Source organism: Plecotus auritus (genome assembly GCF_963455305.1).
Source record: "Plecotus auritus genome assembly, chromosome: 6".
Taxonomy (NCBI): domain Eukaryota; kingdom Metazoa; phylum Chordata; class Mammalia; order Chiroptera; family Vespertilionidae; genus Plecotus; species Plecotus auritus.
The window spans coordinates 61,101,173-61,121,395 of record NC_137773.1 but is presented as its reverse complement, the minus strand read 5'-3'; the positions used below and the strand labels follow the sequence as shown (position 1 = coordinate 61,121,395).

The following is a 20,223-nucleotide window of genomic DNA, read 5'->3' as shown; positions in this document are numbered from 1 at the left end:
TCACACACTGGAGTCCATCCCACTGTGGCAAAGTGGGGGCTTAGATGCTCCCATGCTGTCAGAAGTCAGGGGCACCTCGGAGAGCTCCCCGCGGGCAGCGAACGTCCAGCTCCCAATTGAAGTGGTCCACTAACCCAGCTCCCAGCTGTCCTTGGCTCATGAGGCCATGGCCCTGGCTCCACAGGCAGCCCCCACTTCTACCCCCGCCCCCTCCCCCCGCCACAAAACCCGGCCCTCTTCCCCCTGATTATCTGGAGGCCAAGGGAGTGTGGTTAGCCCCGCCTCCCTCCTGGACAGTTGAAAGCAGAGGGTGTACGCCTTTCTGCTGGGCCGGTGGGTGTGCTCTCTGTGAGGAAGCACAGACAGCAGGCAGTCTCTGGTAGAAACATGGCCTGCATTCACTGGAGGTGGCCTAGGACATGGGAGCCCCTGTGTCTGACCTCCAGAGTGGCGAGGCCTTTTCTTATCTAGCAGTGGACAGTGGACATTGCTGTGCTCAGGCTGCAGTCTGTAGCCTCTACCTGAAGTCCTGAAGGAGAGAAGGAATATTCCTAGCACTGTGGTGTTTTCCTGAGGGACTCGGCTACAAGTGAGGTTCTATGGAAACGTCAGTGCCACCGTCCACCCACGGGCGGACAAAAGGCTGTTGTGGAAACCTACCTGTAATGCATGACATCGTTGCTCTGGGAAAGTGATTCTGAACTCATATCTGATTGCAAGCAACTTGGGGAACATCATCTGCCTGTGAGTTAGGGAGTGCTTGGATGACTCAGCCCTTGAATGTCTCCGAGGAGTTTGGGGCAAAGCCCAGGCCCAGATTCCAAAGGTTGGGCATGAATGCAACCATAGGGACCTCAAGCAGCATCCTCATTAAGAGGCTCAGCCATCTTCGTACCACAGCCCAACGGGCAGGTTGTGCCAAGCTCTTGGTGGGTTCTCAGTCAAGGGCCCGTGAATGAGTAGATTGTGAGGGCTGCTTGGCATCCTGACCTCTCTGGCAGTGGGGTCCAGTTTTCCTACCTACCAACCAGGAAGCCAAATGCCTCATTGCAGAGCTCTGGTCTGGAAGACAGAAAAGCCATTATCTTCAACGGCATGCATGTTGCTTTTATCTTCACTGAGGGATCCAGTAAGCCCGGAGGACATTTTACTGGAAGATGTTTGCAGGTGAAAAACGCCCAAAGAGAGGTTGCTCTGGGTTGTTTTCAACCCTGCCACAGAGTCAGTCCCAGCTAAGCACTGTTAGCCCATCGATGCTGAGTAGCATGACTTGCAGACCCACAGTCTCCCATTCTGTTTGTGCTCAGGGCACAAATAAATGTTTAAAGTACTTATGAACCAAATGCAATGTCCCTTACTCAAATTGGATGTCTATGTGTGTTTGGAGACACATATCAACAACAACAACAAATCTCTTTTATTTGCAAGACTGGCGCACGAGGCAAGAATATCATAAAGAATTAAGAATAAAGTTTGTTTCAATAGAAAATTCTGTGAAATTGCAAAACGTCATCATTGCCAGATGGGAGGAGATGGGGGGATTCCGCACCCTTAGAGGCAAAAGTTGGTCATTTGCACACCTCGGAAGGTTGACTTAAGAGTTCTACCAAACTGTCTGGCTGGTGTAACTCAGTGGTTGAGCGTCGACCTATGACCCAGGAGGTCACGGTTCAATTCCTGGTCAAGGCCTATGCCCGGGTGGCGGGCTCGATCCCAGGTGTGGGATGTTCAGGGGACAGCCAATCAATGATTCTCTCTCATCATTGATATATCTCTCTCTCTCTCTCTCTCTCTCCCTCTCTCCCTTCTTCTTTGAAATCAATAAAAAAAATATTTTTTAAAAAAGAGAGTTGTACCAAATTATTCCGGAGCCTCTCACCACAATACATAAACATTCAGAATCTGGAACGAACAATTAGGAAACTGTGGTCCCTTTGAACTCAGCACCTATCTTTGGGAGGAGGACTGCATCACAGCGTCCTTGTGACAGCCCTCAAATAAGAGGGTAAAAAGAAAACTGCTTGGGACCCACTGCGGAAATAAAAGGCTCTAGCAGGCAAAACCAGGTTCTAAATGTCATAGGGCCAGCAGCAACTCACAAAGACGTCATCTACGCTCTCACCCATGGGTGCCTGACCCAAGGCTACTCCTTTAACCATTTCCAGATAAAGCAGGAGTGTAACCAGACCTAGCGCCTGATATGAAAGCCCAAGGTATGAGGTGGGTCTCACACATGCCCCCCTCCCCTCCCCCCGCCTTTCCTTTCAAAGCAGCATCAACCCTGCATTTGAAATAAAACCCCACCTTCCTCCCTCTCTGCTCATTCCTGAGGCAGCTCAGCAGTGAGCTGTGATTTCCCAATAGTGTCCTGAGCCAAAACACACGAGGACACACAGCAGCAGATCCAGACTTGCCGGCCCCATGGAGATTACACAAAACTTGGCCCCAAACGTGGAATAATGTGAGCATGTACGAGGTGCTGAACATTCCACCGATGGCCTGCCTGTCAGCTGCACGCCTGCTTTCCCACAGGTCTGGCGCAAGGCCCTTGATTAAATGCAGGTTTTGCGCTACTAAGGAAACACACCAACAGCCTAATTTTGGCTCTTGAACCATTTGAGAACAAGACTTGTATTCCAACCCTCTCCTACCTCCTGCATCCTGCCTTCCTCTCCTGCCAGGATTTCTCTCTCTCTCTCTCTCATACACACATACAACACACACACACATGCATGCGCGCATCAAGAAAAAACACAATCCCATAAACAGGAACTTTATTTAACTACTTGTTACGTAAAAGAACATATAAATGGACCTTTAAATACATCTTAATTGTTCATCTTAAACAATTTCATATAGAAACTTATTTACATTTCTCCATTATATACTTAAATTATTTTGTCGAAGCGTACTACCAATAAAAGGTAATAGAATGATCACCTGCTCGTACAGATGCAAACACAGAAGTTGTCCACAGGGCTAAGTAAAATAAAACACCACTTCTCAGGGAAGTGGCTTAGTGGATTTCAAAGCAACAACTCATTCTGGAGGTGTTTTGAGCAGGCCTTTGCGGGAGGCCTCTGCTGAAGAGATGCAGGGGGTTGGTTCTGAGAAGCTGGTCCCAGGGCAGAGCTGAGTCCCTGGTTGTTTATGACTTGGACTGCTGGAGCTAGAAGGACCCCTGGAGACCATCATGGAGCCCATACCCCCACTGCTGCAGACTGGGAAGCAGAGGCTTAGGGACAAGGAGTGGCTTGCCCAAGTTACGTAGTATCAGCGGTGGAACACGGAGGGACTTGAACCCTGGTCCCTAGAGTCCCACCAGGAGTCCTGACCCCCTCTCTATCCACAAACTTTTGACCTCTTTCATCCATTTCCCATCCACTCATGGGCCCTATGTTTTGACCGCTGTTGTCTGCATGGTTAAATATATGATTTCTCAGTTTTTTTGAGATGGTGAGAAACAGCTCAGGATTCCCATTAACCATATCTGTGGAGCCCCAGAAATACCTACTCGGGGCTATTTCTGTAAGAGGTTTTGTGGTCAGGTGCCTTCTTCTACCATAAAGTTTACCCTTTTAATTTAGCGGACTCATCAAAGTCAAGTTTTCAATTAATTTGGTTGGGAGGCAAAATTGTATGGGAGGGAGACTGTAACACATCTTATTTGCCTAAATCCGTCTACCTCTGTTGGATCTGAAATGAGTTTTCACTAATAAGTGACCAAAAATGGGGGGGGGGGGGCAATTTTTTAAAAACAAAAAAGTTTCAAGAATTCCCCCATTTCCCAAGTAGTCTCAGAGGGAAATAGTGAAGTGGGAACTGGGTAGAAAAAAGTGCCCCCCCGCACCCACCTTTCTTCTGAATGAAGGCCTTTATTCCAAATTTTCCCTAATGATCTAAATTCTTCTAACAGTTATTTTCTTTTTATTCTAATTTTAAAAACTTGATTTGGTTTTTCTCAGGATTTCAAAACCACTGTACCAAAGAATAGACGTCAACCTTTAAAAATATTATTGTTGAGAGAGAGATAGAGATAGATAGATATAGAGAGAGATACTCCAGGCTCCAGGTCACATGAGCCAAGAAGGGCTGGGAGCAAAGAGAAGAGGTAGAAGAAAGACTGGGAGACAGAAAGGTTTGTCCACACCTGTAACCAGAGCGAACACAAGTCATAGCAGCCTTCACTCAGTTGTACAATAGAAACACAAATGCGAAAACATGGGATGGGGGACGTGTGATCTGCTGAACAGCCCCCATGACTTCCAATGAAAATATGGCACTTCTAAATCCTGAAAGATCCCGCATTCTCCCAGGGGCTGCCTGCCACCCATCTGTAGGGAGGCCCTTCCTGCAGCCACAGGCCCCCAAAATGCCCATCCCGCTGCCCACGGTGCGCACACGGAGCCACAGGAGCACCGGTCTCCACCCACCAGTCTCACTTTCCCTCCTGCTCACACGCAAACCCTCATCCCAAGTCAGGCAGGGGGAGGTGAGCCAGGAAGAGTCTCAAGGACTCGGTGCAACCACAGGATGCCCAGGGCTCATGGCGAAGCCCACGGACGGTGTGCGGGCAGGTGGAACCTGGGGCCAGGGGACACAGGAAGATGAAAACATCTTCATACAAAGCAGTTTTTCTTTCGTCTTTTTTTTTTCCATTCACTCTGCAAAAGGAACCAACTCAAACACTGAATTTTTATATTGAAAAATAAGCCTCTGATTTCTAAAAACTGGCCAAAATTCCTTGTTTACTTGTTGCATAAGAATGCCATTTCACAAGCTCGAGTCTTTGTTTTGGCGTAGAGTGTTTGCCTGTGCACACTTTGGGGTGTGTGCGGGAGGTGCCGGTCCAGGACAGGGGTGCATGGGGATTCCATGGCAGGCGTCGGTGCTGCAGGTGGCAGTCCACAGGCCTCCCAGAGTGTGCCTTCAACGACAGGAGCACTAGCAGGTGGCCCCGGCGATTCCCTTGAAGTAGAAGAGTCCTTCGGTGTTGGCCTTTCACAGCAGTCAGTCCGCATATGAGCCCAGGAGGTGAGGGGGACAGGCACCCATCACTTCCACAAGGGATTGAGGATTTTCCCCAGTGTGGTCCGGCCGGAGTCTTTCTGCCTGAAGGAGGTCCTTTCCCCCGTCCTCCTGGCCTTCAGAGAGGCCTCCATGTTGGCACCAGGACCCTCTGGTGACTCAGGACACTTTTTGGGGGCCCGGGAGCTGTTGGCCCGCCGCAGAGTGCCGCTGTCCTTGGGGACCGCATCCTCAGAGCCACCCTTCATCCTCAGCTGCCGCTGGGAGACTGTCCGCGTGAGGCCGGGGGCCTTGGTCACAGGGAGAGAATCTGTTTTCATGAACCGAGATGAGGAGGCTACTGTGTTTCGGGCAAAGCCTGGGACCTGGGATGGGACACGGGGGACGCTGGGGGTTGGTGGAGGGGGCTTGGGCTCTTCTCCCGGGCTCTGGGGGTCCTGGGAATTGGAGCGGCAGATCTTATTTTCCTCGGGTTTCTGTCTGGGGACGTTCCGGAGGGGCTTGGCGCTGGGCTTCTTGAGGGAGCCCCTGGGCTGCAGGGCGGGCTCCTTGCCCGGCCGGGTGCCGCAGGAGCCGACCCTCCCTCGCGGCGGCCTCTGCTCCTCGGGCACCTCGGCGACCACCACAGGCCCCTTTGAGGACCTCTTGGGTGACGTGTCCGAGGTGCCCTTCAGTGAGTTTCGGCGTGACCACGGCTCCTGGGGGCCGCTGGGGGACTCCCGAGGGGGCTGCTTCCAGCCGGCGGAGCCCCTGCTGGCCCTAGAGATGGGCACGACCTTGCGCATGCTCTCGCTCTCCGAGGAGGTCAAGGTCCGCACGGGCTTGGGCGCCGTCCCCTGGCCTCGCGGGACAGTCCCAGGCTTGGGGGCTCCCTGGGACGCCTCTTTGAGGGAGTTTCTCTTTGGTGTGGTCACTTCCTTCCCTTTGGAGGATCTGTCTCTGGAAAGGCCACCCCTGCAGCTGGGCCCGCTCCTTGCAGAAGCAGAAACAGGGGTCTCCCCAGGGGGGCTGGAGAGAGGGTTGGAGGACACTTGGCTGCCACCCGCCTCCCCTGCCCCAGAGGACACAGAGCCATCCCCTTGGCCGGCCTCCCCCAGCTCCCCACCGCCAGGCCTGGAGTCAGTTTCCTCTGAGCAGTCCAAGGTCAGCGAGCAGTCGGTGGTATCCGAGAAGTAGAACAGAGGCCCAGGGTCTTTGTTCTCAGGGTTGGTGCTGGGCTCATCAGGGGCCGCCCCGTCACCCTGCAGGGCTGCACTGAGACTCCCCTGGGCACCTGTACCCACAGGCATCAGGCTACCGTTGCCAGCACCAATGCCAGCACCAGTGCCTGCTCCGAGGGGCTGCATGCTCCCATCCTCCGGAGATGCCAGCTCCACTGGACTGAAGTTGGTTGGGCTCCGCTGGGGCGTCTCCTCTGGGTCCTTAGGACCCTGGACGTCGAACTGGGCCAGCCCGGTCACCAGCTCGTGCTCCTTAATTCCCAGAGCCAATGGCGAGAGTGGAGGGGACCAGGGAGACGCCAGGCCCACAGGCTCGCTGTTCCTCTTTTGGAGCATGCTGAGCCCGCTACGCCGAGTTCGGAGCAAAACTGGAGCAGAGTCTTCCATCTGGGGGGCGAGGAGCTGGCCACAGGAAGCTGAGGATGGGTCGGGGGCTCCCTCCTGGCCTGCGGAGGCCTGAGGTCTGTGTGTGTGGCCAGAGCCCTGGTCCCTCGGCTCCCCAGACTCCCTCCAAGCCATCGTGGGCCGGGCCAGCCGAGGGCTGCTCCGGGGCAAGCTGTTGAATTTGTTGGCCTCCTCGGGGCTGCCCATGGAGTTCTCTAGGAAGGTCAGCAGCTCCCGGTCAGCGGAGGCGCCCAGGGAGAGGCGGGAGCGGCGGATGTTGGGGCGTCGGCAGGAGGGGCTGACGGGCCTGCGGTGCAGGAAGGGGGGCAGGTCCTCCGCACCCTTCTTGCCCAACTGCTCCACGTCATTCTCACTGCTGCTCCGGCCGAATCCCACCAGCTCCCCAGTCGCCCAGGAACGCCGCTTCTGCTCCAGCTCCTGCAGCCGCCGCAGCTGCCTCAGCTCCTGTACCTCCCGGTTGTGGTTGTCCTGAACAAGGGGTGGAGAGAAGCCCAAAGATGCATCAGACACGTAGGACCCGTGCCACTCCAGAGCCACCTACCCTGAGACCGCAGTGAGACACACATGGTGGAGGAGAGACTGGGCCATGGGCATCGGGGGGAGACTGTGCATTTGTCCTTGTGTGTGGGGACTAGGTTCTTCAGAGCTATGTGGGGGTGACCAGAGGAGACACTACTTCTGGCCCCAAAAGTCCCTCTAAGGTTGTCATCAGATCCCTGGGCCCAATTTCCAGCTTTCAGGTCAAGGCACTGTCCCCACAATGTGGGCTATAACTCCACTTATACCTGTGACCTCAACTCCAAGGAAACCCAATTTGGTCCTTGCATGGGCGCGCGCGCGGACGCGCACACACACACACTCCTGTGCAGCACATTCTACCTAGTGGGGGTATGGATGCATAAATGATGGACACCCAAGGTATTAAGAGTGGCTTTTCAAATCTCTGTTCTCGGACTGCTCCTTGGTAGAAAAAAAAAAAAAAAAAACACACACACACACACACACACAAAAACAAACACCAGAAATGCCAGGGTGGCTCGGTCCCTTTTGCCCCATGCCCTTCCCACAACCAGAGAGAAGGATTTGCCTTACAAATCCTCCACCTTCCACCCTGCTCTGAGTGGCCAGTCCTCTGGAACCAGAACAACTGCACACAACCAAGCATACTTTACTGCCTGGCTGTGCACTTTGAATGTACTCCTGTCATGGAAATATGTGGAAATTACCACCCAAATCTGTTATCGGTAGCACATTTTACTTGAAAGTCCATTTCCGCAAATGGCGGACGTTCCTGTCCAAGTTTCTGTGAGGCTCTGGCTCCGGCTGGCTGCCGGTGCCGGGGGAGGGGCCAGCTCTTGGCTCTCAGGGGTGGCTGGGCTAAGAGCATCACACAGGTGGCCCCGAGAGCCTATAGGATTCCAACTGGGAGTGAGGGTCTCAGCAAGAGCCTCTTTGGCACCTACCACCCACCACTGCTTCCCCTGCTGAGCTCACTGCTTGGACAAGGGAGCGTAAACGTGGCCAGAGGCTGACCCTCCTTCTTTTAGTTGGACAGAGGAAGGAGGGACCGAGAGATCAAGAAACTTATGGCTGGAGAGAAATTGGACCAGCCCCTCAAAGAAACTCAGCTACGGGCAAGTCTGCTTTTGAAATATAGAGAAGAGAGGGTGTACACGTATTAGGTTTCTCATCACCACCAGAAAGGAAGGGAGGTGAGGTGCTTTGTTTTTCACTGAAATGAAAGTTTTATTTGCAAAGCCAAGCAACCCAGAGAGTTTTCTGGCTTTTGCAATGAGCTCAGAGATGCCTGGAATTGATGGCTGAAGGGCAAGGTGGGCTCAGGCAGCAGAGCACGTTCCCTAGATATCTGAGCGTTCCCAAGTCGGCTCTGGCCAAGGACAGCCTGGTTGCCATGGCTTTTAGGGCATTAAAGTGGGTAATGGTCTGAGCCTCAGAGTTGCAGATGTTGGCATCTACCACCCGCCACCGCTGTCCCCACATGCTGGACACCTGATGATAACGGAAGCGTTCGGGCCTGGGGTGGCAGAACCACTTCCCACTCATCCTGACCGAGAGCCTGGTGACGCTGCCTGGGCCCGACCTTCCTGAACCCCCAGAAATGCTCAACCGTCTCCCTGCCATGGGCAGAAGGCTGGCTGGGTCTGGAAGAAGAAAAACAAAAATCTGAACCACTCAGAAAATACAGAGATGCCATCTTCCGTACCTTAACCGCTTTGCTGAATTTGGTGCAAAAGTCTCGAAATATCTGAAGGCATTCGTCCAGTTTCATCGTTTCTTTGTCTTCGCAGAAAAAATCTATAAGGGTGTGGGCCTCGTCCTGGAGCTCCCGTTTCCAGTGTTCCAGTTCGGTCAGCTTTTCTACAGCAAACTGCGGGCAGACAGACAAGCACACGCTGAGGCAAGCAGTCGGCGGGCAGGCTGGTGCCCAGGGGAGGGGTGCTCCCGGGTTCAGTTTCAGGTCTCAGAAAAGGGAAGGCTTATTGCGTGTCCAATGTGCTCAGAGCCAAAAGGACAATAATTCAACCCAAACACAACCTTTGGGGAAGCAAGGTGAGCTCCTGGGTGAGGCCTGGGAGCAACAGAAGAGATGGAAGGGCCTTCACCTGTAGAATGCCACCAAGGAAACGTTCACCTTTAATGTCACTGAAAAAGTGACATAGGTGTACACTTGCCTTTATTAATAATTTATATAAATATTATTATTTATATTCTGTATGTTTTTCCTTCTCTTAAAACTGGGTGTTATACTGGCCAAGTGTACTTTAGGGACGTAGAAGTCACTGTTCTATTGATGAGTTGTCCTGTTGGCAGGGAGTTTAAACTTAATTCCAAATGAGCCATGTCAGGGTCAGGGTCACCCCTCGGGACTGAAGCCCTCGTGCCTGGACCAAGGTCCCAGCAAGGGCTTCCTAGCCAGGGGTGCTCATCTACATCAGCTGGGGTGCTGGGTCTACAGTCCATGCCACTGTGTAGCTGTGGGGTGGACCCAGCCTGCATATCTTATGAAAACTTCCTCAGGAAATTCTGATAGGCAGCCACGGTTAGGAATTTCTGCCTGTACAAATCCATCCTCTTTACTTCTTCATGGTCTCCGAATTCTTCTAGGACAAAGTCTCCAGGGCCCCTACAGGTTCAGGTTACTGCTTCAACCAAGAAGTGGGAGTAAAAGAAGCTTGCTTTCTTCCAAGGAACTCCAACCAACCCTTTCAGGAAGGGATCTGCTGGGGCCAAGGGGCACAACCACACTCCCTGACGCAGCTCAGGAACAGCAAAGGTTGAGCTGAAATAAGGAAGCAGCGTGGTCTGAGGAGCCAGCCCCCTGGGCACTGAGTGCCGGGACCACACTGAAGCCTCGTGCCGCTTTCTTTTCCATTGGGTTACACGGCTTATATGAAGAAGGGATGTACAGATTACTACTTTAGGAAATCACTTGTATCATGTTTTCATAAAGACATACTTGGAGACTTCTTTGCGTGGGGGACAGGCCTGGGAAATGGCGAAGATACAGGCTGCCCTCCCTTGAGGAGTGGAAGCGCTGCTTGGACCTGCTTGGAGCTACAGAACCTAGAGACAAGTTCTGAGAAGACGCATCCCCTCCCACTCACTCCCACACACTCTCCCCCTGAAAGCCCTCTTCCTATACCAAACACACTCAAGAGGATGCTATTTTCTCAAAACTATTTAGGAGACCAAATACCAGAGAAAGTAACCATCTGAGCCAGTAGCCCAAGGCAGTGTGTGCATTCATGGTATATTTTTCTCTATGGAGAGAAGGGTATTAATGAAAGGACATATCCCTGCCTGTCATTCTTCCACAGAAGGAAAGATGGATTCCAGCCAAGAACAGCTCCACTGCAGCAAAACAGGACTCTTGACAAGAATCTACATAGGCATTTACTCCACCTCATGGGCCTCATCCTTGGAGTCTGAGGGGACTGAGAGGACACGGGGAAGAAACGACGTCAGTGCACTGCAGTCACCCTCAGGACTTGGGAAAGTGAAATAGTCCAAATATGGGTCTGACAAGTCACCACGCTCAGAGTCATTATTTCCTGAACCCTGCCCACATGATCGGGGCCAGGAACAAAAAGAGTCCAAAGCTACACTGGCAAAACGTGAATGACAACAGGTTAGCAGTGTAGCAAATTCAACTTTCCATCTCTAACTTGAGTTCCAAACCAGTTCGCTTGGTGTTTCACACCCAAAAGGTCAAAAGTCCTAAAGAGATCTGCAAAAACGGTGGTCCTGTCATTTTTTCTGCTCCAAAATCTCCAGCGACTCCCCACGGCTTAGAGCACAAAAGGCCGCGGTTTTCAGACTGGCATTCCAAGCCCTTGCTTGCCTGACCCGAACCTACCCTCAAAAAATTGTATCCCCTTATTTAAAGAAATCGAATTAAATAAAAATAAATAGCGGGGTGGAACATTTTAATTTACACAGCTAAAAATGACTACCAGGAAGAAGCGTTTAGGGTTAAAACAAGTTTGCCTTAAGACGGAGGTGCAGTTAAGAAAGAGCTGCTTTTCACTGAAGATCTTTCTGTCGGCTATTTGGCATACGGCACTAATGTTTAGTGTAAGAACTGAGGAGTGAGGCAACCGGTACTCTCACGTCCTGCACCGTGGGCCCTCTCCCTGACTTTCTGGATCGGCTTCAGTTGTCTGAATGTGCTCACTGCTGAGCGTTTTCCTACCCACTGGTAGGGGTCTCTGTGCCGGTGTTTGCTTTGTTCTTACACTTTGAGAAAAATCTGTGTGCTTTCAAGGGGAAAATCAGAGCCTGGTTATATTTCAAAGAAAACATGGAACCCATGTTTAATGATAAAGAATAAAATCCCAACCGAGCCAAACAAAATCAAATGTTTGCAGATGGAAGAAACTGAAGCGCATCATATTTGCAGCTTAATTACGAGTACACGGGTACAGGCTTCGTTTGGAACGAGCCTCCGGAGCACAGTGTTCCTTCCCGGTGCCAAGGGCAGCCCTGGCACCTGGATTCCACCCCGCGAATCTCAAAGCACTGGCATTTAAGGCAGCACACCACTTCCCTGAAGATTGAGAGCGTGAAAAGGTGCCACTCTTTCCTTTTAATGAGGAAGATAAAAGAAGTATGTCAGACTGTGTGATTAGTGAGTCACAGTGAGCTGTCACAAACAGGTCCACTCTGCTGTTTTCTGTTGTTATTCCGAGCAGCTCCTGACACACCCTGTTGGGCTGATGAATTTCGGGTGGTGATAGGCACAGCGACCGTGTTCTCCTGCTCTCATCATAAAACATGCCAAAACGCAGCCTGTGTCTTTAGTAAACACAAGCGGAAGAACAACAGTCCAGGTTCTCAGGTATCTTTACGAGTTCTGTGGGACTTTGGTTCTGTCGCCCACCAGTTTGATTGGGAGTCGGGAACCCGGAAACCAGGATTTAGAACCACAACTTGAGTTGCCAGGGTAAGCAAGCACCCTAACCTGATACCATTTCACATCGAGCAGTGATACATAGGAGCCCCCTCCCTAACAATTACCTGAGGAAGTGGAGGCCAAATTCAGTATGTTCTGCTCAAAAACAATCCAGCCAAGAATGGGCATTGAACTAAGACGCTCCCTTTACTGACTGGGGGGGAAAATATGAATGGGAACCTACTGCTTCCCTGAACACACCCAGGCACATGCAACCCGCCTCAGGGAGCTGCTGGACGATGAAGTGAGAGGCACTGACTTGCTTCACCCACAGACCTGAAGGAACTCTTCCATCTGCTGACAGAGCTCATCATCCCGCCGGATGTTTTCCTTCAGCGACCGCGTCCTGACAGACAGCGAGTGCAGTTCTGCCTCCGTGTTATCCAGAGACAATCTGGAAGAAGAAGGGGGACAGCGCGCAGTTGGCAACGGGGAGTCATGTGTCATGTGGGCACATCAAACCAGTCTAACTGCTGGTCCATCTTAAAAACAGAAGGGCAGACACACCTGAATCTAATACAAAACACTGAATGTAAAGAAGAAAACAAACACAAATTAACTATCACATATCTGTTCGAATGCAGAAGCAGTGATAAGGGTCCAACTACGTTCTATTAAGTTAGGGCATTAAAGAAATTTATAAAAAATAAGCAAATTAATAGAAGGGGAGGGAGCCATTGCGAACACATTAACCTATCCCTGTATTTAGACTTTCCTCCTATGTTTTTTACTTATTTATTACCTAATTTTTATCGTTGACACTCTTACAGATGTCCCCATCTCCCCCTCCCTCCACCCCCCGGTTTGCCCACCTCCACCCAGTCCCCCGCTCTGGCCATCATCACACTGTTGTCTGTGTCTATGGGTTGTGCATATATGTTCTTTGGCTAACCTGTTCACCTTTCATCCAGTCCCCCCACTCCCCTGCCCTCTGACAGCTGTCAGCCTGCTTATGTTGTTGCTTATGTTGTTTTTAAAGAGGAGATTCTTTCCTAAAGACACACACTGGTTCAAAGAGAACAGGCTGTAATGTACGCAACTGTGTTCTTGCTGGTGAGCTAACCAAAACCATGGGACTTGTCTGAACACCTTTATGCAATAAGCATTGAAAAACTAAAAGCTAGCAGGACTCAGATGCACTTTCCTCTGGCCACGAAACACAAATACAGAAGTTCTAACTCATGAAAAGCAAGGCAGCGTGTGCTGATAATCCTGACATTAAGGGTCATATGGAGATACTGAGCGGACATCATGCGGCTGGCCACTGACAGCCAGAGGAAGCGCTCTGTTTTGCTGAAAACTAACAATCATGCAAAGGCTTTTGTTATTTATATCAAATCCAGGTTGGTCGAGCATAAATGATGTTTTTGTCACCTGGTAAAGTGAACACAGATGACCCTTAAAATCCAGGGGGAGTTCAATTAGCAAATTCATATATTTGGATGCTTTCATGCTGCCATTGTCAGTTCTAACTTTTTTTTTTTTTTTTTTTTTTTTTGCAATAAAGTCTTCTGCCTTCAATGGTCATTGACACCCATCTATGGTCTGTTTGCACTTCACCTTCCACTTCAAATAAACAGACCTTACTGAATAGGGTTTTCCTAAGACAATAATAGCTAGCTAAACTTCCCCATCTAACTCTGACCAGAAATATCAGTTTAAAACTGTACTGGTTGCCCTAGCTGGGTAGCTCAATTGGTTGGAGTGTTGTCCCATACACCAAAAGGCTGTGGGTTCAATTCCTGGTCAGGGCACATCCCTAGGTTGTGGGTTTGATCCCCAGTCAGGGCACATATGGGAGGCAACCGATCGGTATTTCTCTCTCTCAATCCCTTCCTCTCTCTAAAATCAATTTAAAAAACAACAACATATCCTTGGGTGAAGATTAAAAAAAAAAAAAGTAATGGTTATTTCTCTATTTCTGTCTCTTAGTAACATTTCTATACTAGTCGGAGGAATAAATATTCCCAATTCCTTTTAGTAATTCAAAACGAAAACAGTTTATATCTTATAAGAAAGATGCTCATTCTTTTGGGGGAATAATCTGTCTATCAGTAAACATGAACTACGAACTGCTCACACCTTTGGACTGACTGATGGTCCCACTTTGGGAAAGATGCCATCTGTGGTTAGATGTTCACAAATCATCACAGAGACACTGGCCAACGACAGGGCTTGGCCTGCAGAGCTATGGTTCATGTGCTTATGCATGTGGTTTGCGTCATAACTGGATATAGTCACTCAGATAATGAGTAGATGCAATAAAGACTATTGCAAATAAACCCATGAACGAGGCGGATGAAGAGGTGGGCTGAAGCCAGATCACAAGAGGTGACATGGGTACAGGCATCTCTTCCCAACTGCGCTTTAGTAACGCCACATTGGTAGCTTGGAATCCGCTATGATAGTAGTATTTACACCATGGAAATCAACAAATAATACAAATCAGACCCTTTTTCTCCCCTGAAAAGCTAGTTTTTGAACACTTACTGCTTTGATGCAGGGATGTGTATTATAAATTTGAAAACATAGAACTCGAGCTAGCATGTAGACACAGATTAGAGCTACATTAAAACACATGACTATATTAGGATCAGAAGCAAATTAAAGTGTTAGAAATGGAGCTCCATGCTTGGTAGATACTTTCTCTGTAAAGCCGAGTGACTAATTTAAGACAAAATCCTTTCACAGCCCTTGGTATGGTTCCAACTTCTAATGTAATAGAAAATAAATGTACCATGTTAGATTCTACCAGGAAAACAGTGATGGATGGCCCTGCCAGTGTGAATGACAACATACCAGCTCCCAGGGTAATAGGCTATGTTGTTTGAGCTCTATCTTTTGGGTGTGGAGGGAGCTGAAGTTCTTAATCCCTGTTTTTTTTACACTGATGATATTCATTAGAATAGATGGCAATAGGTCTTTTTTAGATTAAAAAACTAAGGATTAATTTTTCAAAACCCCCAAATTTCAAAGGTGTACACACACACACCTCTGTAAGCAAATGAAAAGAAGGTCTGAAAGTTCAGTAAGACAAAACTTTTAAAAGTTCACACCTGAATCCAGAAGTTATAAAACAGTCATCAGTTTTCATAAGAAGGGTTGTGTGTTTTTTCATAGTTGAAAAAACACAAACCCTTAAATCTTCACAATTCACTTTCAGTCTTTCTTGCTTACCTAGCAGCCTCCTGAACATGATGTAACTTTTCAGAAAAGTTTAGAAGAATGGCATCGTTCTTTTGGGCTTCCTGAAACAAAACCAGAATTTTCTCTCACTATATAGATGGCACTGGAAGGAAATCATTTGCTCAGGCTTTAAGGAACCTTAAAATCACTGTTCCCGTTTTTACCCTTGATGCATTCAAAGCCATTCACTGAGGCAGGAGCTCCGATGTTCTTAGTAAGATCTACCAGAATGCCAGGACTCTCACTGTACATGTAACTTCCCAGAGCAACTGATGCTGACATGAAACATAACTAATGTGCCTGAAAACTCAGGGGAAGGAGGTGGCGGCTTAGCAGGGCCCACTGTCTCCCGGAGAATCCAATATGTCCTGTTTAAATACCACCCATACCTGTGAGTGTGCCTTTGAATGACCGAGATACCTTCAGCGGTTAAACCAGTTTGCAATCTGAGTTTAATCAGAAGGTGCCCAAGCCATGGAGACTCTGGATTCTTCACCTGTTCACAGAGTACGAGGAAGGCAGGTATAAAGGCACCAATTAACAACTCGGGAAACTTCCCCACATGGGCAGGGACACAGGACACACCTGGATACACGGATCTAAAAGGGCTGCCAGAGAGTCCCTCCCAGTAAGACATGTGGGAGGAGGAACCTATTTTCTGGTTTTAATGTCATGCAAATTAGCTTTTATATTAGTCCTAAGGTCAACATGGCCTCCACCTGGAAGACTATAGTCATAATTGAGAGCTTACTATACGGAATTACCTCTGTGAGCCTCTCGGTTACCTGGCTTTGAGGTATCACTATCCCCATCGTTGGATGAAGAGATCCAGGGTCTCAGGTTTAAATAACTAATTGGTTGGGCATCCACCTATGACCTCCTGAAACCAGGAGGTCAGGGTTTGATTCCCTTTCACATGCCTGGGTTGCAGACTCAATCCCCAGTGTGGGGTGTGCAGGAGGCAGCCAATCAATGGTTCTCTCTCAACATTGATGTTTCTATCTCTCTCCCTTCCTCTCTGAAATCAATAAAAATATATTTTTTATAAATAACTTGTCTGAGGGATTACAGCTCATAAATGACAACTCAACCTCTCTCAGTTCTGCCAACTCTCTCAGTTCTGCCCCATCTGAAGCTCACACTTGAAATAATCACATGACAGAGCTTCCTCCCCAGGCTAAAGCTACGTCGCTGTATTTGCTGTCAAAACAACAAGGCCTTGCAAGAAGGAAAGACAAACCAAGACAAACCGGAACAATTCGTTACTTGAGATAATTTAACAACAAAGAGATAATTGTGCTGGGCTGATTTTTCACTTTGTAACTAGCTCCTTTGGCATCACATAGACCCAGTCAAAAATGGAAGTGATGGCTCGGTTGGTTGGAGCGTCCTCCCATGCACCCGGGGGTTCGATTCCCCGTCAGGGCACATACCCAGGTTGCAGGTTCAATCCCCGGTCAAGGTGTGCGCAGGAGGCAACTGATCGATGTTTCTCCCTCACATCCAGTGTTTCTCTTTCTTTCTCCCTCTGTTCTCTAAGTCAATATTTTTAAAAATGGAAGTGATGGGCAGGGTTCAGAGTCTAATCCCTGGGCTCACGGCAAGGCACGCTAACCCACACTTCACAAAGGAAAAGGATGGAAGTGATCTTTGTAATTGCTCTGACTCTCTCACGGTTTACACATAACGGGTCAAAAATCTAGTCAATTTAACACCAGAAATGTTTCAACACCCATCTCTGTGTCCATCACTCTGATTCTCAACTCTTCCAAACAATAATTAGTGCCAACTGCCACCAAGAGGTGCCCCTCATTCTAGCTCGCTCTGCACTCCAACCCATCCTCCACAATTTCCTCAAAACAAAACAAAAAAACATGCTGCACACACACCTCAGTTGGCTCCCCACTGCTAAAGCGAAGAATCCACATTCCCCAGCTTTAGGATCCAAATCTTTCATTATCTGTCTTCATCAACCCTTCGCCTCACGCCCCAGACCCTTGCTCTCCCCTCCAGTCCGAGGACTGTGGGCGCAGCTCAGCTCACGTACTTGCAGACAGTGCTTCTGCACAGAGAACCTTCTTGGGACCCACCATGTCCTTTCCTGAATCTGACACCATCTTAGACCTGGGGAAAACGTCACAGCCAGCATGGGGATCCACCACATTCTCTCTCCATATCAACTACTTCCATACCTGTGCAACAAAGTGCAGAAGGTTCATCCCAGGTTTGTTTGCTTTTGTGTCTGCCAATTTGAGCAAAGAAGACAGCTTAAATCCTACTGCATTGCCAGCATACCCTCCCTAAAGAAGACAAATAAAAAAAAACAAACCCACACCATTATGTTTAGACAGATCAATACAGTTGGAATACAACATTTTAATTTTTTTGAATTTTACTTACTGCATTCATGATATTTCCTGCCTGTAGCACCAAGTGTAATATGGAATGCAGCTCCTCACATGACATCAGCTCTGTCAAGAAGAACACACAGAGTGACTTAGAGAAGCCTCCAGCTTAAATGTAGAAGAGACAGCTACCAGCTACCACATCCAAGTTCAAGGGTGTATGGAGCAAGCTCTGACCATGGACTGCATACAAGACTATGAAATTAAAGAAAGCAGCACATCCTATGGTGTATCTAATGCGCATTTGCTACTGGCAATCCACAGCCTGGTGTTGAACTGGGAATCAAATGTAAGTAATACTTAAACATCATAAAACAGTTCAATTATAAATTTATCCCTGTGTCACAGGGATAAATTTCCTCTCGGCAATGGTTTCTTTTTTTTTCATTTATATCCACTAGCCTTTGAGACTATATTGAGGAAATGTGAAAACTAATAGTGAGCAACATTTTGCTTAGTCGATGAGCTATGAGGAGATAAAAAGTAAACAAGCTGGTATGACATGTAAATAAGGTGCAAAGCATCGACCCTTAGGGGCCAGGCACCCAGAGAATCTTCCTATTTTATTCAAAACTAGACATTTCATGTGGATTGGCTTGAGGACTTAAAAAGAAACTTATCGTTGGAATATATTGGTAAACTAGCTCTTTAACCACAGAATCTATTGTACATGCACCTACACACACACACACACACAAAAAAAAAAAACACCATTCAAAATTGTTAATGTATTTGGAAGGCTAAAGAAGTTTGATGATTAAAATGACAGTATACATGGAGAATAAAATGTCACCTATGATATTTTTAAGTTAATATTCTCCATTAAGTCTGGTATTACTTTCCAAAAATTACAGCTGGATCGCTGCCTACATTGTGTTATCTCAGGAGGCCAGTTTTTGAAGGGTAACCAGATAAGAAACGTTTGCGCCGTGCCCACAAATTTGCCTGCTCAATACGAAAACATGTTCTCCCATCTCTCTCTGAACAGAAGCAACAACCCTGTTAGAGCTGCTGCAATAGCCTTGGTATAGGAAGAAATTTTAAAAGGACTCCAGATTGAAAGAAGAAAAAAAATCTTCATTCTTAATCTCCTCTCTAAAATGAAGAAACTGTGATGGGCCGAAGAGCAAAACATTATCTCAAACCCAGGTCGGAGCAACTAGACGGGAAAACCAAACAGGAATAAACAGTTCTGCACGATAATGAAATCCAGAAAATGAGCGAGAGGGAGTCGGGGGCGGGGGGCGGGCGCTGATGGTGCTGGAAAATGTGAGGGTCAGGGAGGGCCCGAGACTGCCCAGAGATGAGAAGGAGGCAAACACAAATGGGCTGGGCCTGCGCTCCCAGGGTCAGCCAAGGCCAAAGCCACGCTCCCACCCATATGGAATGAGACGCCAGAGCAGCTCCGAGGAGTCTATCCAAGCTGGGTAAGCAAGAATGTAGCAAGTTGTTCAAAGACATGGAAATGGCCCACTGGCCCCTCTCAAACTAGTTAGCCAACCAGCTGTTGAGTCTGGAGGGGAGGCGGTGGGGGCAGAGACACCAGGAACCCTCACAAAAGAGCCGCGTGGCCATGTCTGGGAGGAGTCAGGAGGAAAGGGGGTCTGCTTCTGGAAAGCAGGGTCCTAGGCACCAACAGAGTCCAGAGAATGGGAGGAGAGATGGCTGGGCTGGCCCAGAGCTTGCGCACCTTCTGATTAAACTCAGTTTGCAAACTGGTTTAACAACTGAAGGTATCTCAGTCATTTAAAGGTACACACACATCACCGACACACAGAAAGCAAACCTACAAGAGGAACAAGAGTGAGCTGCAAGCAGCAAGGTGGACTCCGAAGCATGAGATGAAAGAAAGCTTCTCTTACAGAAGGATAATGTGCTAACTAAGTAATCAATTGATTAGTCAATTAATTAATTAATTAATTAGGGGGGAAGTAACTGTGGATAAACCTTCAACGCCATCCCTGGTAACCTGATTCCCCTTTTTAGGGTGTATCAGAAATGGGACTTTGCATTTCTAATTTCAACTGAATCGTTTTTTAAGTTAAACTGCTATCCAAATAAATAAAAACTAATTACATGAAGCATCATGCATTTACTCACCTTTTATAGCCATTCTTAGAATTCTTATATCCGTGTACAGAGAAGAGCAAGAAGGTAAAAACTCCTTCTTTAGCACCATGGCTTCAATCCGAAGCGAATAGCTGAAAAGTAAAAAGTCAAACTGTAGTTCTGAGGTCACGCGTTTAAAAACCTTCCTCTGTAAAGAACAATGATCGGTGGTCCTTACTTTGGCACCTGAATTAAGCAGTGCAGAAAGGAGTCTGCCAGGGACAGCTTGGACACATCGTCACTAAATGTTTTTAATTTCTTTATCTAAAAGACAAATGGGAAAGGGGGGTAGAGAAAAACATAACTTGTGATTAAAATGTAACATGATTTAAATTGCATCTTAGAATCCCTGCAAGCAAATAGAATTTCGGTGCTACCTTCAAACTAGTAAAAGCGG

At 48.4% G+C, this 20,223-nt stretch overlaps 1 protein-coding gene across 4 annotated transcripts in view; it reads right to left on the bottom strand.

Annotated features, from left to right (window-relative positions):
* Positions 1–2,887: 2,887 nt before the first annotated feature.
* Positions 2,888–20,223, bottom strand: part of FHDC1 (FH2 domain containing 1) — a 40,243-nt gene continuing 22,907 nt past the window's right edge. For all 4 annotated transcript variants that reach the window (XM_080673930.1, XM_080673931.1, XM_080673932.1 and 1 more), the window contains exons 5-12: positions 20,005–20,090; positions 19,818–19,918; positions 17,713–17,783; positions 17,505–17,612; positions 15,304–15,374; positions 12,403–12,520; positions 8,878–9,042; positions 2,888–7,121 (exon numbers count right to left, since the gene is read on the bottom strand). In XM_080673930.1, the coding sequence (XP_080530056.1) occupies positions 5,055–7,121; positions 8,878–9,042; positions 12,403–12,520; positions 15,304–15,374; positions 17,505–17,612; positions 17,713–17,783; positions 19,818–19,918; positions 20,005–20,090 (2,787 nt within the window). In that variant the 3' untranslated portion in view covers positions 2,888–5,054. The remainder of the gene's footprint in view (positions 7,122–8,877; positions 9,043–12,402; positions 12,521–15,303; positions 15,375–17,504; positions 17,613–17,712; positions 17,784–19,817; positions 19,919–20,004; positions 20,091–20,223) is intronic.